A 13,875-nucleotide genomic window follows, 5' to 3' on the forward strand; every position below is an offset into this window, starting at 1 on the left:
TTTTTCATCATTAACATAAAACTTTAAGTGCTTTATTTAACCTCAAAAATATTTAGACATGTCAACTTTGAAATATCCTACTGTAGTTGGAAAACTAGTTTGAGGTTACTTTTATTGGTCTTTATTAAAAAGGATCCATTGCATCATAGAAACAGTTCTGTTGCATAACTGGCCCATATCTAAAAACGCTCACTTGAGTGGCAGCAACATTTGCCAGAGATGTGAACTCAACACCTTGGTTATCTGTACTAACTTTAACCCCAGACTCTCTTGCTGTTTATCCACAAAGGGATCTTCCATGGATCATACCAAGCTCGTTCAGTGAACATTCAGATGTTGTGATTACTGACAGCAAAATAGACAGATTGCGATTATTGATGTTCAGGCTTGACCAGTTAATACCGTCGGTTTTAATGATGGTATGTATACGTCTCAAAAGTCTTTGGTGCCTAGAATGTTCCATACCTGCATTTGATCTATGCATAGAAACTTGTAATTTCACTCCACACTGCCTTTCTGTTGGAGCCAGGAAGATTATCATAGTTAGCTTACTGCTGATCATGACTAGTATACTTTTGATTGCCTCTTTAGTCACATGAAAAAATAATACAGCTTTCTTTTAAAGCTTGTGTGTGCAGGTTACAAAAAAATTTTCAAGCCTAAATGTAGTTCAGTTAGGAGGGGTGTCTGCTGTGTCTTCAGGGACCTGGGCCTGCCAATTATCTGACACTAGATAAGACACCAAGTATTGGTTAATATCCTGTACCTGCTGCTGTGGAATTAAGATTGTGTTTCTTAGTATATTTTTTTTCTGCATCAAAATGATGTCTAGAAATTAAACTACTGAAGTATTGACTGCATGGTAGAGACTGTTGTATCACTTTTTTTTTTATGTGTATGTCTCTGTGAGCATATGCCATGCATGTACCAGTACCCCACAGAGGTCAGAAGAGGATGTTATGTCCCCTGGAACTGTGTGAGTGCTGGGATCTGAACTTGGGTCCTCTGCAAGAGCAGTAAATCTCTGGATCCCATGCTAATGTTTTTAATTTTTGCGATATTTAACACAGCTGCTTAGTTCATTCAGCATCGTACAGAGAATTTTTTTATCACACTCTTCTAGGTTTCTCTGTGTGTATGTGTGTGTGTTTTCTTTCTTTTTTTCTGTGTGATCCTAAGTTTTCTACAAGAGTAGAAAAACATGTCATGGTATAGCTTCACCTATTCTGAAGGCACTTGATGGAATTAATTTATAGTTTTAAAGAGCCATTGTGCAAAGTACAGTGCAATTTGCTAACGTGTCTCCCTTTATATCTTGTTAGAATCAGTTTTAAAAATACCAACGCATTTTCACATAAAGACCACAATTTTAACCTCAGGCCTTTATTTCGTGCAGCTCTTATTTTGTTATAATTACTTGTAGTGATGTCACATTAGAAGGGAGGGCAGCTGAGCATTGGGAGCTTTGAGTCATCTCCTGGCATAGAGTGCAGTAGACAGGATCAGATTGAGGCCATTCACCATGAGAGCTGTCTGATCCTAAAGGACATTTTCCCTTGGGGCTTTCCAAAAATTTCTGGTACAGACTAGAAGATGCCACTGTTGGTTCCTAGGAAATCAATGCTCATATATTCTTGTATGTATAGAATATTTCTAGAAAGGATGTGTCCCTGCAAAGGGAAATAGAAGGGCAAGGGGAGCTTTTCTTCTCTACATCTGTTTCCACATTGTGGTTTTGACCATGAACATGAAATGCACATTCAAACTATAAATACAAAGACACAAAGAGTACATGTTTTCATGGTGGATTTATTCTATATAAGTGCCTGTTCTCATTTCTCAGAAAGGAGCATCGTTGTGTCATGTGGAATATACTCTTGAGATGGATTCAAAGCCCAGGTCTGTAGTTTAAACAGTAGTAACTTCTGTGATTTGCTGGGAGTAAATTATGTGGTACTAACAAGATGGTAGTAAAATCAGAGTAATTTTGACAGCGAACAATTTTTGAAAAAGTTCCCACGTCTTTATTTTCTCTGTCAGAGATACAGCATTGTGTGACATCTGTTTAAGACATCTAGCACTCACCCTCTGCCTGCCAGTCCTACCCTCTAGCTGGGGCTCCTGCTGAGAGTCCAGCTCAGTGTGAGACAGCAGGTAATGACATAGGCTTAGGTGCTCGTGTTCCTGGCATCAGTGAAATGGTATCAAATAGCTCTTACAGAGCAGTGAGATGCAGAACAACTGTGGACAGCCTGGCAAGGGAAAACAAATATTGTTCATTTCCACCGGACTTAAAGAGAACTTGAAGTTTGGAGTAGTTGTCATTCATATTCTGGTACCAGGAACCAGAAGAGACACCAACAGAGATTTTCAAGCATGGAGACGATTGATGTCTGGTGACCCTGGTTGCACCTGGCTGGCCATAGCTGATGTTCCTCCTGCTTCTGGCCCCAACCATACAGGCTAAATGCAATTTGGTGTTCAGTCTCCCATTGTATGTCAGAGTAAAACTTCAGGGTAGAGAAAGCCATTTAAATTTTAGAATTAGTTGTTGGTGAAATGGCGTATGGTCTGTGCAGTACAGTATATGATACCTAAAAAGCACTGGTGAATAATATATTCTAAAGTAAAGTGGAGGCCACAAGGGAATATAGCAAGGTGTTTAGTTCCTTAGCTGGCACAGGCATACTCGCTGTCCAAAACCACGTGTTTAAAATAAAATCCCCTTGCCTTATAACTGCTAAGAACTACTTACATTAAGTTCCAGAACAGAGGCCTGTCGAGATCATTCTTCTGGGAATAGATTTGAATTTCCTGTTTCCTAAATTTTAAAAGACATAATTCCACCTTACACTGTGTGTGGTGGCACATGCTTTTGTCATCCTAAAACTTGATAGTCTGAGGCAAGAGAATCATGAGTTCAAGGCCAACGTGGGCTACATAGTGGGATCTGATTTCAAAAAATGTTAGTAAACAAATCCATTCAGCTATTTTTAAGACAAAAAAGGAAGCTTTCCCATAATTTGGGGAAGTAACAGGAGCAATAAAAAACCCTCAACAATAGTGGAACAGGTAAGAACTGGCAGGTTCTCAGAAGACCCATTGTAATGCATGCTGGTTTGACTTCCTTCTCAGTTTCTCTGAAGCAGGAAGGTCAGAACAACAACTGTAGTACTTTAGAGACAGGATGATTTAAAACTTTTAGAAAGCTATTAGTTTGAGCTATAGGACCTATTGAGTTACATACAGTAGAACTGTCTTGTTGATTTTTGACATCTTGACATATAGTGCAGTGTGCCATATGTCTTAAAGATTAGGTTTAAATAAAAATCAATTTCAATTTTAAGAGTTTGAATAGTATGAAATAATTGGAAAGACCCTGGAGTACTTCATGAATAGTTGAGAACTGGGCTAGAGAGATGGCCCAGCAGCTAAGAGCACTAGCTGTTTTTTTCAGAGGATCTGGTTTTTGATTCCCAGTACCCACATGGTGGCATAAACTGTCTAACACTGGTCCCAGGGATCTGGTGCCCTCTTCTGACCTACATGGATACAAGGCACATTGTGCACAAACATACAAAACACCCATGCACATGAAAATAAATAAAAGTTTAAAAAGAATAGTAGAGAATTATTGTCCTTAATGAAAATGCAGCTCTGAAATGACATTCTATACATTCTAGATAATTTAAACTTGAAAATACGAATTACTTCCAGTGCATGTGGAGCTCATGGGCTCATCTGTAATAATCTTGTCTTTTTGTGTCCTAAAGTATTGTTTTTTATCATCTGCAAGTATTCTTGGGAATACTTGTTTTGATTTTTGCTGTTTGGTTACTTTCATATTATGAAAAGGCATAAATTGTAGCACTTAGAAAAATTGAGTATGGATATAAAGATGAGGAAATCAGGCTGATACTTAGATTTTTTTGCAGTGATTATGGAAATTATTGATAGCATTTCTGTTGATAATGTGATCAACTTGATCTTGTTTAGTTAGAAAGAACTGGAAAGTTGATGTGTAGGCAGATAGTAGCAGAACTGTAAATATATGTTAAATATATGTTAAAGAAAGTTCTTCCATGTCACTGACATGGAAAGGTGTACTAACTTAAGCATTACAAGATCTGCAGCAACAGCACTTGCTTATACCTCTGTACCATGCTGTATTCTAGGTGATAGATATGGTTAGGATTCATGGTGGTGCAACCTTGGCAGGTCCCTGGCTGACAGTCTTCACTTCCCACCGTGTCTGAGAAGAGTCTCAGTGTTGATAAGTGTCTGGAGGACTCTTTTGATTCTTTGCCCATCTCACTGTAGAGTGCTGATCAGCTTTTACTTGGGCTCCGAGGATCCGAACTCAGGACCTCACACTTGCAAAGTAATTGCTTTACCCACTGAACCATCTCCCTGACCTCATGGGCGGCCATTTTTAGGTTGTTATTTAGGGATATGTGGCTGTTTCCCAGAGCAGAAGGAGAGATAAGAGACAAGATCCAAAAGCAAATATATTTCAGGCGTCCCTGAGATAATGCAAGGATCAAGCAGATTGGTCAATCCATCCTCAGGCTCATCAGCACAGAGGACCACTCTGAGTGGTGAGGGACTAGAGTCCAAGACGTGAGAAACGAGATCCCAGTCCTCAGCCATGGAGAATTACCAGAGATGAATGTGAGTGAAAGCTGACTTGGAGAAGGGAACCTTACCATTTAGTGGGTGTTGTGTGCAGCGATGGAGCAGACACAGGAAATTGGAAAGTGGTCAGGTCCAGGGTCCCCCATGCCTCAGCCCAACTGCCTGCATAGATAGAACCTGGCCAAGTCTTGCACCGGTGTTATGATTCATAAACTGACCGACCCCATCAGGATCCTGGCAGCTGGGAGACCAGCAAGTAGGAGATAGATACGCCATGCAGAGAGAACTTAGGTATAGAGTTTATTTAGTGGATATTGGAAATGGTATAAGGCTAAGGAGTTATGGGGGGGTAGAAAGAGAGAAGGAGAGACAGAGGAGAGAGAGAGAGAGAGAGAGAGAGAGAGAGAGAGAGAGAGAGAGAGAGAGCAAGCAAGTGCGAGCGCAGGGGAGGGAAGGGGGATTGGGGTCTGTGGAGCTTGTCTCTTAAAGAGACAGGGTACCCAGGTGACAGGGCAGGCCAGCATGTCTATACAATCCTCTGAGGCAGGTATTTGCTTTATCAGAAAGTCCAGGTCATTAAATGTTTTGCTCCTGGCATGAAATGAAAAGGTGAGGCATGAGGCTTTTCCCTTCCTGCCCTGCTTCCTGGTGTAGTGCTCTTGAAAGGAACCAAAAGTAAGAAACCAAGGAGACTCCAAATAAAGCTACAGAATTTGGCACACACGGTCTTTCTGTTGTGTGGACTTTATCATTCCCATGTAGCTTTGCCTCAGTGGGAAGTGGAGGGGAGATTAGGGGTGGGCGGAGGAGACAGGGTACCCAGGTGACAGGTACATGAATCAGGGCTGTAATGATATAATTGATGATGTGTAGTTGCATTTAATGGCTATAAAGAGTTTCTCTATACATGAAAATTTTGCTTAATGATACTAATTTTTTCAGAGAGAGGGAACTTGGCTAAACTAGTAATGGAAAACTTGGGTGTCTTCTAACATTTACTCATTGAGGAGTTGTCTTTTCAATCATGCAGAGTTTTCCTAAGGACTTAACATAATGATGCTGAATGTGTCACATGGGAGGAACGTGAGTCAATTAATCCCAAGCTAAGAATATTCTAAGGTTTGTCTTTATTAAAAGAGAAAATTAACAGAACAGGAACGGGGGTCCAACATCAAGGTGTGGAGCATGGGAAGAGAGGGGGGAGCAGGTGGGACCACAGCCTTTTGGTACCCCAAAGCCTTGCCTCAACCTGGTCCTCTCAAAGGCCATTGGCTGAAGGAGGTTCCCCATCACCATAATACTCATCTCCAAACTACTGTAAAATGTGTGCTTTTAGAATTTGTTGTTGATACATTCAGCGATGGTTTATCAAGCCCCTACTGAGTTGTGGCAGTTGGAAGCATGATTTAGTTCTCTATCGCTCTGATCCTCCCTTTCCTTCTGTTATTCTTGTCCTTCCTTCCTTCCTTCCTTCCTTCCTTCCTTCCTTCCTTCCTTCCTTCCTCCCTCCCTCCCTCCCTCCCTCCCTCCCTCCCTCCCTCCCTCCCTCCCTCCCTTCCTTCCTTTCTTCCTTCCTTTCTTCTTTCCTTTAATTAGATTTAGTTTCTTGAAGATAAAGATTTCATCTTTGGAGACTAGGTTATTGCCATGGAGAGAGGAACCATTGGCAGACCTTCCTTGCTGGGCTTTCAGGGTGTGCACTTGTCTCAGGACAGGTATGAAAACAGTTTTGTTTTACTTCACTCTGGGAGTAGAGGCAGAACTCCATGTTGGCATAACCCATTATTTAGGAATTTGGGTTGCACAGACTTACTTGAACGGGGCTGTGGAGATTGTATTAGTAACAGCAGGACACGTCTCCCTGGTTGTGGTGCTGCTGAGAGATAAATGCTGACATTTCCTAGGAGTGAGTTACAGATGAGATGGATAGCACATGGTGGCGGTGTTTTGTTATTTATTCTGATTTTCCAAGAATAAAAGCAACTGTGGAAGAATTACAAGATTTACAGAAGATCCTTCATTTGTCCTTCAGGATCAGTTATCCATTTTATAGTCCATCGTGAGAGTTGTGCCATTTGGGAGAAGAAAACTGCCATGCTGGGGAGAGTGGGTAGCCTGCTATTGACTCAGACAGCATAGTTTATCACTTTGATTGCCATGTGATTCTATAGACTCACTGTTTACTTTTTAAAACTGAACCTGCTGGACTTTCCCTGGGGCTGAGCAGGATGGTGAATGTCAACAACTCTCCCTTGGCCACCAGGGAGAAACACACATATTGAGCTGGGAGTCTGTTAAAATAGGATCTCATTTTATTGCATCAGGCAGGAACTTATATAGGGCTGAGATAGGGGGTGGGAGTCTGGGGATGGGTTGAGGTGGAGTAAGAAATAAGGGCCAATAATATTCTGCCACGTTCGCAATGGCTGGGCAGAAGTAGGTTTAGGTAGGCTGTGCTGAGTCACTCATATACAAAAGTCATGGCCAACGACAGGTCACCAGACTCAAGTTAGGTTCAGGAAGTTATTTACACCTCACACCCGGGCCTATGAAGCCCAACAACCTTGGAGATATAGTTGCTTATAAAAGTGTTTCCCCTTTTCCGTTGGTTGTAGTGACAGTAAATATAGCAGCATGCTGTACCGGCTGGAGTTAAAAAAAAAAACGCTCATGGTTTCAGCCTTTCAACTGTGAATTTATTCATAGATGGGTCTGTCTAATACTCATTTTATTTTTGTTTTAAAACAGGTCTGAAATGTGTCATTTTCTCAAGTTAGCTTATTAAAGACTTTTTTTTTGATGTGTTTCATATTTTCAAGGTGGTTTTTTTTTTTCCCCTTCTAAAACGGTGGCTTGTTATACTTACTTAAGCTACGTGTTAAACAGTTCAGGTTCTCAACTGTAAATTAAGCTACTAAATGGGGTTTTAAATTTTTTATTTTCTACCTTCTTCCTTCCCTTCGACAGAGTCTCCCTATGTTACCCAGGCTGGCCTTGAACGATTGGTCTCTAGTAACTGAGATTATAGGTGTGAACCATACTGTACATACTTTAAACTAATAAATAAAATGTGAGAATATGGTGAGGTCTCCAGGGGCTCAAACTAGAGTAAAGAAGCTCAAAAGGTGGGAGAAGACAGATGTAACAATTGATGACATCTGGAAGGACCGAAGTGAGGGAGATTGTGGCTTAATGGAAATAAGCAGAGTATCCTGATGTTTGGCTAGCTCCAGATAGAGTTCTTGTAGGGAATAAGCAATGTAGAGGTAACAAGTATGAAGCTGGGCGTTGATGGCGCACACCTTTAATCTCAGCACTTGGAGGCAGAGGCGGGCAGATCTCTGAGTTCAAGGCCAGCTTGTTTTACAGAGTGAATTCCAGGTCAGCCAGGGCTACCCAGAAAATCCCTGTCTCAAAAACTAAAACAACAAAAGAAAATAAGCATCACAGCGTTTCCGGGAGGTAGGAACTGTGGCCTGGTGCTAGTCGCTAACTCTGACTATTTACACGTCTTTCTGTGACTCCGCTACTGCTTTAGCTGTTTATCTGTTGCACAGCATGCCACTACAGAACATGGTGGTGGGAGCAGTAGAAAGCCCTGGTCAGTCAGGGTCTCAGGAGGAGACTCCTGAGCAGTTCTAGGTGGGGTGCTGGGAGTTGGCATGGTTGGGTTATTCTGGGGTCTTCTTGAAGGCTTTTCACCTTTGTGTATGATGTCCAGGCCCAATTAAGCCCTCTTCAGATCTCTGTGCCTCCCTTTATGTGGTCTGATTCCACAGTTCAGCATAACTAGACTCTTCCCCTGACACCAACGGAAAGATAAATAGAAGCAGAATATGTGTGTGTGTGTGTGTGTAGGCCAGAGAACAGGCCATGTGTATCTTTCTGTGTGTAGCCCTTCCTTTTTGCTCTAAACCTTAGAATTTTTACTCTATGATGTGTATAATGTGTCTGTAGCTGTGTATAGGCATATATTTACCATGAAACACATTTAATCAGAGGACAACTTTTTCTCCTACTGTAGGTTCTGAGGATCAAACTCAGGTCATCAGATTTGAGAGGTGGTTTTACCTACTGAGCCATCTTGTTGCCCTTTAATATTTTTGTCTTAAAAATTTTTAGAATTTCATCTGTATGAGTGTTTTGCCTATATGAATATATATATATGTGTGTGTGTGTGTATGCATACCATGTATATACCTAGTGCCTATGGAGGCCAGAAAAGGGTGTCAGATACCCTGGAATGAAGTTACAGGCAGTTGTTAGCCACCATGTGGGTGTTAGAAAACAAACCTAGGTCCTCTGTAAGAGAGCAACAACTGATCTCAACTGCTCAGCCATCTCTCTAGCTCCAGAATATACTACTCTCTACAAGAATCCCACCTTCTTTTTTGAGACGGGGTCTATCACTGAATGTGGAACTCACCAGTTTAGTAATTGATCATTAACACCCTGTTCTTTCTACTTGGCACTGAGGTTACAGTTGCATGCTTACTCAGTAGGCCCTTTACCAGCAGAGCAACTGCTCAGCTCTGAGGCAGGAATTCCATTTTTGTTCCTTTAGCCTGGAAGCCCTGTGGCATCACCTCGAGACCACTATTGTTCCAAAGCTCACCTAAATTCTGAGAGTTAATTATGTTGTTCGTATAGCACATAAAACGGGAAGAGCTGTCTGCTCGTTAGTTTCCAAGACACCAGCGAGGCATAAAGAAACTTTGACCACGAATCCCATATTTATAGCTCTTCTGTGTGACAGACCAGACAGAGGGACATTACCTCAAGTTTACATGGTGGATGTGTTTGCTGTGCTAGTAGTTACGGCGGGAGTACTTTTGACAGCCACTGACAAGTGCCTGCCTCTAGACCTTTAGTTTGTGTGAAAGTAAGCGGTTTGTATGAGGTGCTGTTACTTGGTTCTACTGCTTAGGTCTAGAATGTCTTTTTGTTGAGACAAATATGATATTGTGCAATAGATTAGGTAAAATAAGTTTTTAATTCTAAAGTCAATAATTTTTTTCTTTTTAACATAACTCTTTATTGATTCTTTGGGAATTTTCACCCCAGTCTCGCTCACCTCCCAGTTTTTCCATATGTGCTCCATACCCTGCAGCATCCTCCCTCAAAAGAATCCCCCCAAAATTAATTAAAAACAAATAAAACACACACTGACTCCTTCATCTTTCCTGCCTCTTCAATACCTCTTCATTTGTCCCAGTGTCATTGGGAGCTGCTATGTGACACCCTTTTGTTTAATTAGCCTCACCCACAAGTGATCATTGCAATCCCCTGGTCATGGAAATTGCACAGTCTTGGCACCACAGGACCAGCTCCTTCATGCGCTGTGCTCCGGCAGCTGGAGGAACTAGATAGAGTAGATATTAGGGTGGACCAACCCAAGGCCCAGAATGTGGGCCTGGGTGGTAGCTGAGCTGGTCAGTCCAGTGTAGTACTCTGAGACTGCTGCCTCCTTCGGCGAGAGATGGGGCCAGCTCTCCCATTGCCTGTGATGAGGAGTTGGGCCATCTCTTCTATGAGGGGCCTGGCCAGCTTTCCCAGAGCCAGTGAAGGGTGGGGCTGACTCTGTAGAGCCCTTGCATTTCAACAGGCATGATTCCCATGACCTCTAGTGGCAACACGGCCCTTGGCAGCAGCTCAGACTGAGACATCACCATGGCCCTGGTGGCAGCACAGGTCAGCTAGATCAGTATGGCCCCTGAGGCAGCATGACCCTCAGACACCAACGTGCTCTCAGGTGACTGACCAGCCTGCATGGCTCTCAGTGGTAACAGGAGTTACGAACATTAACTCGGACCCTGGTTGCTATAAGGGCCATGGACTAGACCTGACCCTAGGCAGCAGCCTGGGCCTGGGTGCCAGCACAGGCCACCCAGACTAGCATGGCCCTGGTGGCAGCATGGCTCTTGGATACTATCTAAGTTAGGGTTTCTATTGCTGCGAAGAGATACCATGACCATGGTAACTCTTATAAAGGAAAACCATTTACTTGGGGTGGCTTACATTTTTAGAAGTTTAGTCCATTGTCATCATGGTGTGACATGGTGGTGTGCAGGCAGACATGGTGCTGGGGCTGAGAGTCTTTAATCTTGACTGACAGGCAACAGTAAGTGGTCTATTTCACTGGGCATGTCTTGAGCATAGATGAGACTTCAAAGCCTGCCTCCATGGTGACATACTTCCTCCAAAAAGGCCACACCTACTCCAATAAGGACATACTTCCTAATAGTGTCACTTACTTTGAGGGCCATTTTCCTTCAGATTACCGCAGACACCTACATGAACTCAGGTGGCTGACAAGACCCTGAGCATCTGCATGGCCTTCAGTTGTTACTAAAGCCATGGATATCAACACAGACCCTGGCTGCTGTCGGGTCATGGGTAAAGTCAGTATGTTTTTATCTTGCGGATTTCATGTGCAATTCTTTGCTGGTCATTGAAGTCATTCAAGTTCAAGATTTCTCAAAATAGCCCTTTCTCAAAGGACTAGTGCATAATCCAGTTGTGCTGTCAGCCTTGCCATAATTATTTTGTCTCTGAAAACTTCCAAGTTCTCCATCTGTTGAAAAAATTCTATTTTTAATGAAATAATAAAGTTAACCCAGATTTCCACATTACGCTTCTTAAGTTTCAAGTACCCTAAAATCCAGTGCCTGAACTGTTGAGTGTTGAAAAGTCTGGGCTTAAAATTGCTAACTTCAGTGTTGGATGTGGTGGCACATGCCTGTGACCACAGTATTGGAGAGAGTAAGGCAGAGCTCTCAGTTCATTGCCAGGTGGACTACAGAGCAAGGTAAGCCTTGTGGCCAGGATGGCTCTATGGCTTCAAGTGCTTACCTCCAAGACCTAATGGCCGAATTCCATTATGAGGACTCACATGGTAGAAGAGCAGGATTTCCATGGGCTGTTCTCCGACCGCCACATAAACTCACCAGAGTAAAGACAGTGAGACTGTTCTCATTATGTTGTTCAAACTGAATTTCTGGGATCACAGTCCTTTTTTCTTAACCTCCGGATTTTATTTTTATTGCTAATACAAAGCTTTTAAGGGAGGAGATGCACAGATATGAATGTGTGTGGAGGCCAGAAGTTAGGTGTCATCCTTAGAAACTCTTACCTACCTCCTTTGAGACGGGGTTTCTCATTGGCCTGTAGCTCACCAGTTGGGCTAGTCTAGCTGGCTGGTGAGCCCCAGGAATACTGTTTGTGCCTCCCCAGCACTACTGTGCTTAATGTTTCCATAGGTGCTGAGAATTGATCTTAGCTTCTCATGCTTGTGCAGCAAGTATTTTACCTATTGAGGCATTTTCCAGCTCAAGTAATTGGAACGTGCATAGGCAGTGAGAAGCCCTCTTAGTTTTTTGTAAATTGTGTTTATTCAGTCTGATAATGAAATACATAGCATTTGTTTACTGCATGCCTAACACTGTTTTAGGCGTAATAACATTCTTTTGGCTAAGTAATTCACAGTTTTTTTGGAAGTTGAAAAGCAGATGGGTAACAGTAACTCTAACTTGAACATGGAGTTTTTTTGTCCTGGCTTTTATGCTAAGGATTTGATGTGAATAGTGCATCTAAACCTCAGAAGTAGTGCCTGTTCTTATTTCAGTTGTGTTTTGTTTGTTTGTGTTTTATGGTTTTTTTTGTTGTTGTTATTTTGGTTTGGTTTGGGGGATCTTTGTTTGTTTGTTTTGGGTTTCTTTGAGACAGGGTTTCTCTGTGTTGTATGTTGTGCTGGAGATAGGCTGGCTTGTGCACCAGAGACCAGGGAGGCTGCTGCAGTTACTTGGGGAACTCAAGCTGGTGTCAGAGGTGACTTGTTTCTGGATATGTTATGGACGTGTACTGACACTGTAGACCAGTGAACCATATTTCAGCAGTGGCAGAGAAACTCAGAACTTCTTGTTCTGATGAACTGGAAGAGTAGAGTTGCCTTCAACTCAGTCAGATGTACTGAACCTTTCACATTAGTGCTGGATTGTCTCGAATTAGGTGTTGGTGGGTTGGTGGTGCCTTACCATCACCGTTTGGTGGTGAAGGTAGAGTAAGTACCACATTTGGTCTTTTCAGCAGAACCTGTGACTGAAGTTGCCCACAAAGCGCCGTAAGGGAAGTTCTTACATACAAAAACCTGCCCAAACCATCTCAAAATAGGGCTGATTGATACCTTGTAGAAGCACTGAAGGGTCAGTGTGATTAGTCAGTCCCCAGCACTTGTGGAACTTACAGACAGGGTGCTGCAGCCATCTCTCCTGCAACAGTGAGAGTAAAGGGGCATGCAGCCTGCATATGTTGGAAAGTGGTGCGGGCATAAAGGTTTTGTTTTCTTTCTTTTTATAAAAATATTTTTATTTTATGCATGTAGGTGTTTTGTCCCCTTGTACATTTGTGCATCATGTGCCTACAGTGCCCTGGGAGGACAGAAGAGGATGTTGGATCCTCTGAAACTGTGGAGTCGCAGGTTGTGTGTGCACTGTCGCACTGAAGGGCAGGATCCTGATGTAAGAGCCATTGCTATCTACATGGAGATGACTCAAAGAAGGTTTCCATTTGACAAGAGCCCAAGCTCTTTGCCAGGTTCTAGGATGGAGAAATCAGTTTTCTTTGTGTGGTGTCTCTTATGAAAGCCACAGATGGCCCAGACGAGGTAGAGGGCCCATTATGATCTTGTAATTCATTTAGACATTTTCTATCTCTATATTTTGGTGACTTAGGGGAAATGATTACAGGCAAGAAAATAAGATGCACAGCCTTTTTTCTTAATAGCAAGTAGGGGCTGTGTTTGTGTGTGTATTGTGTTGTTTCACACCATGGTTTTATCTGAGGCTGCCCTTGAAAGCTTAGTATTTGAAGTTTTGAAGACATGTGAAGCACAGACCACAGAGTGTGAAGGCACCTGTGGGCCAGCAGACCTCACTGAAGGATGAGCACAAGCTTAACAGATGCTTTCCACCCCCTTTGAATGAGTTTTGGGGTTATGTTTGGTAAGTTAGTGGAAAATGGTTTATTTTCAAGATTCACCATTTTAAGTATGTGAATAGTTGATGAGAACTTGAATTCAAACATGAGACTTTGTTTTTTAGTTTTTCCTGTGTGGTCTTGATGCTTATTAGAGTTGTGAGAGACTGAATTTGTGACTTGCTGTGTGGATAGTCTGCATTCTGCCTACCCAAGAGGACCATTTCAGGTGGCCTTATTAATGAGAACAATGGTATAATTTAATTT

The 13,875-nt window shown here is 42.4% G+C and overlaps 1 protein-coding gene across 3 annotated transcripts in view; it reads left to right on the top strand.

The window, feature by feature from the left end:
- The window catches only part of Tulp4 (TUB like protein 4), a 160,592-nt gene that overhangs the window by 57,229 nt on the left and 89,488 nt on the right, over positions 1-13,875 (top strand). Inside the window, exon 2 of one of the 3 annotated variants that reach the window (XM_085687708.2) lies at positions 290-419. The exons of the other annotated variants lie outside the window; for them this stretch is intronic. Coding sequence (XP_085543834.2) covers positions 378-419 — 42 coding nt within the window. The 5' untranslated portion in view covers positions 290-377. The remainder of the gene's footprint in view (positions 1-289; positions 420-13,875) is intronic. 3 annotated transcript variants of the gene reach the window in all.

Source organism: Myodes glareolus, chromosome 1, assembly GCF_982192425.1.
Source record: "Myodes glareolus chromosome 1, mMyoGla1.1, whole genome shotgun sequence".
NCBI lineage: Eukaryota > Metazoa > Chordata > Mammalia > Rodentia > Cricetidae > Myodes > Myodes glareolus.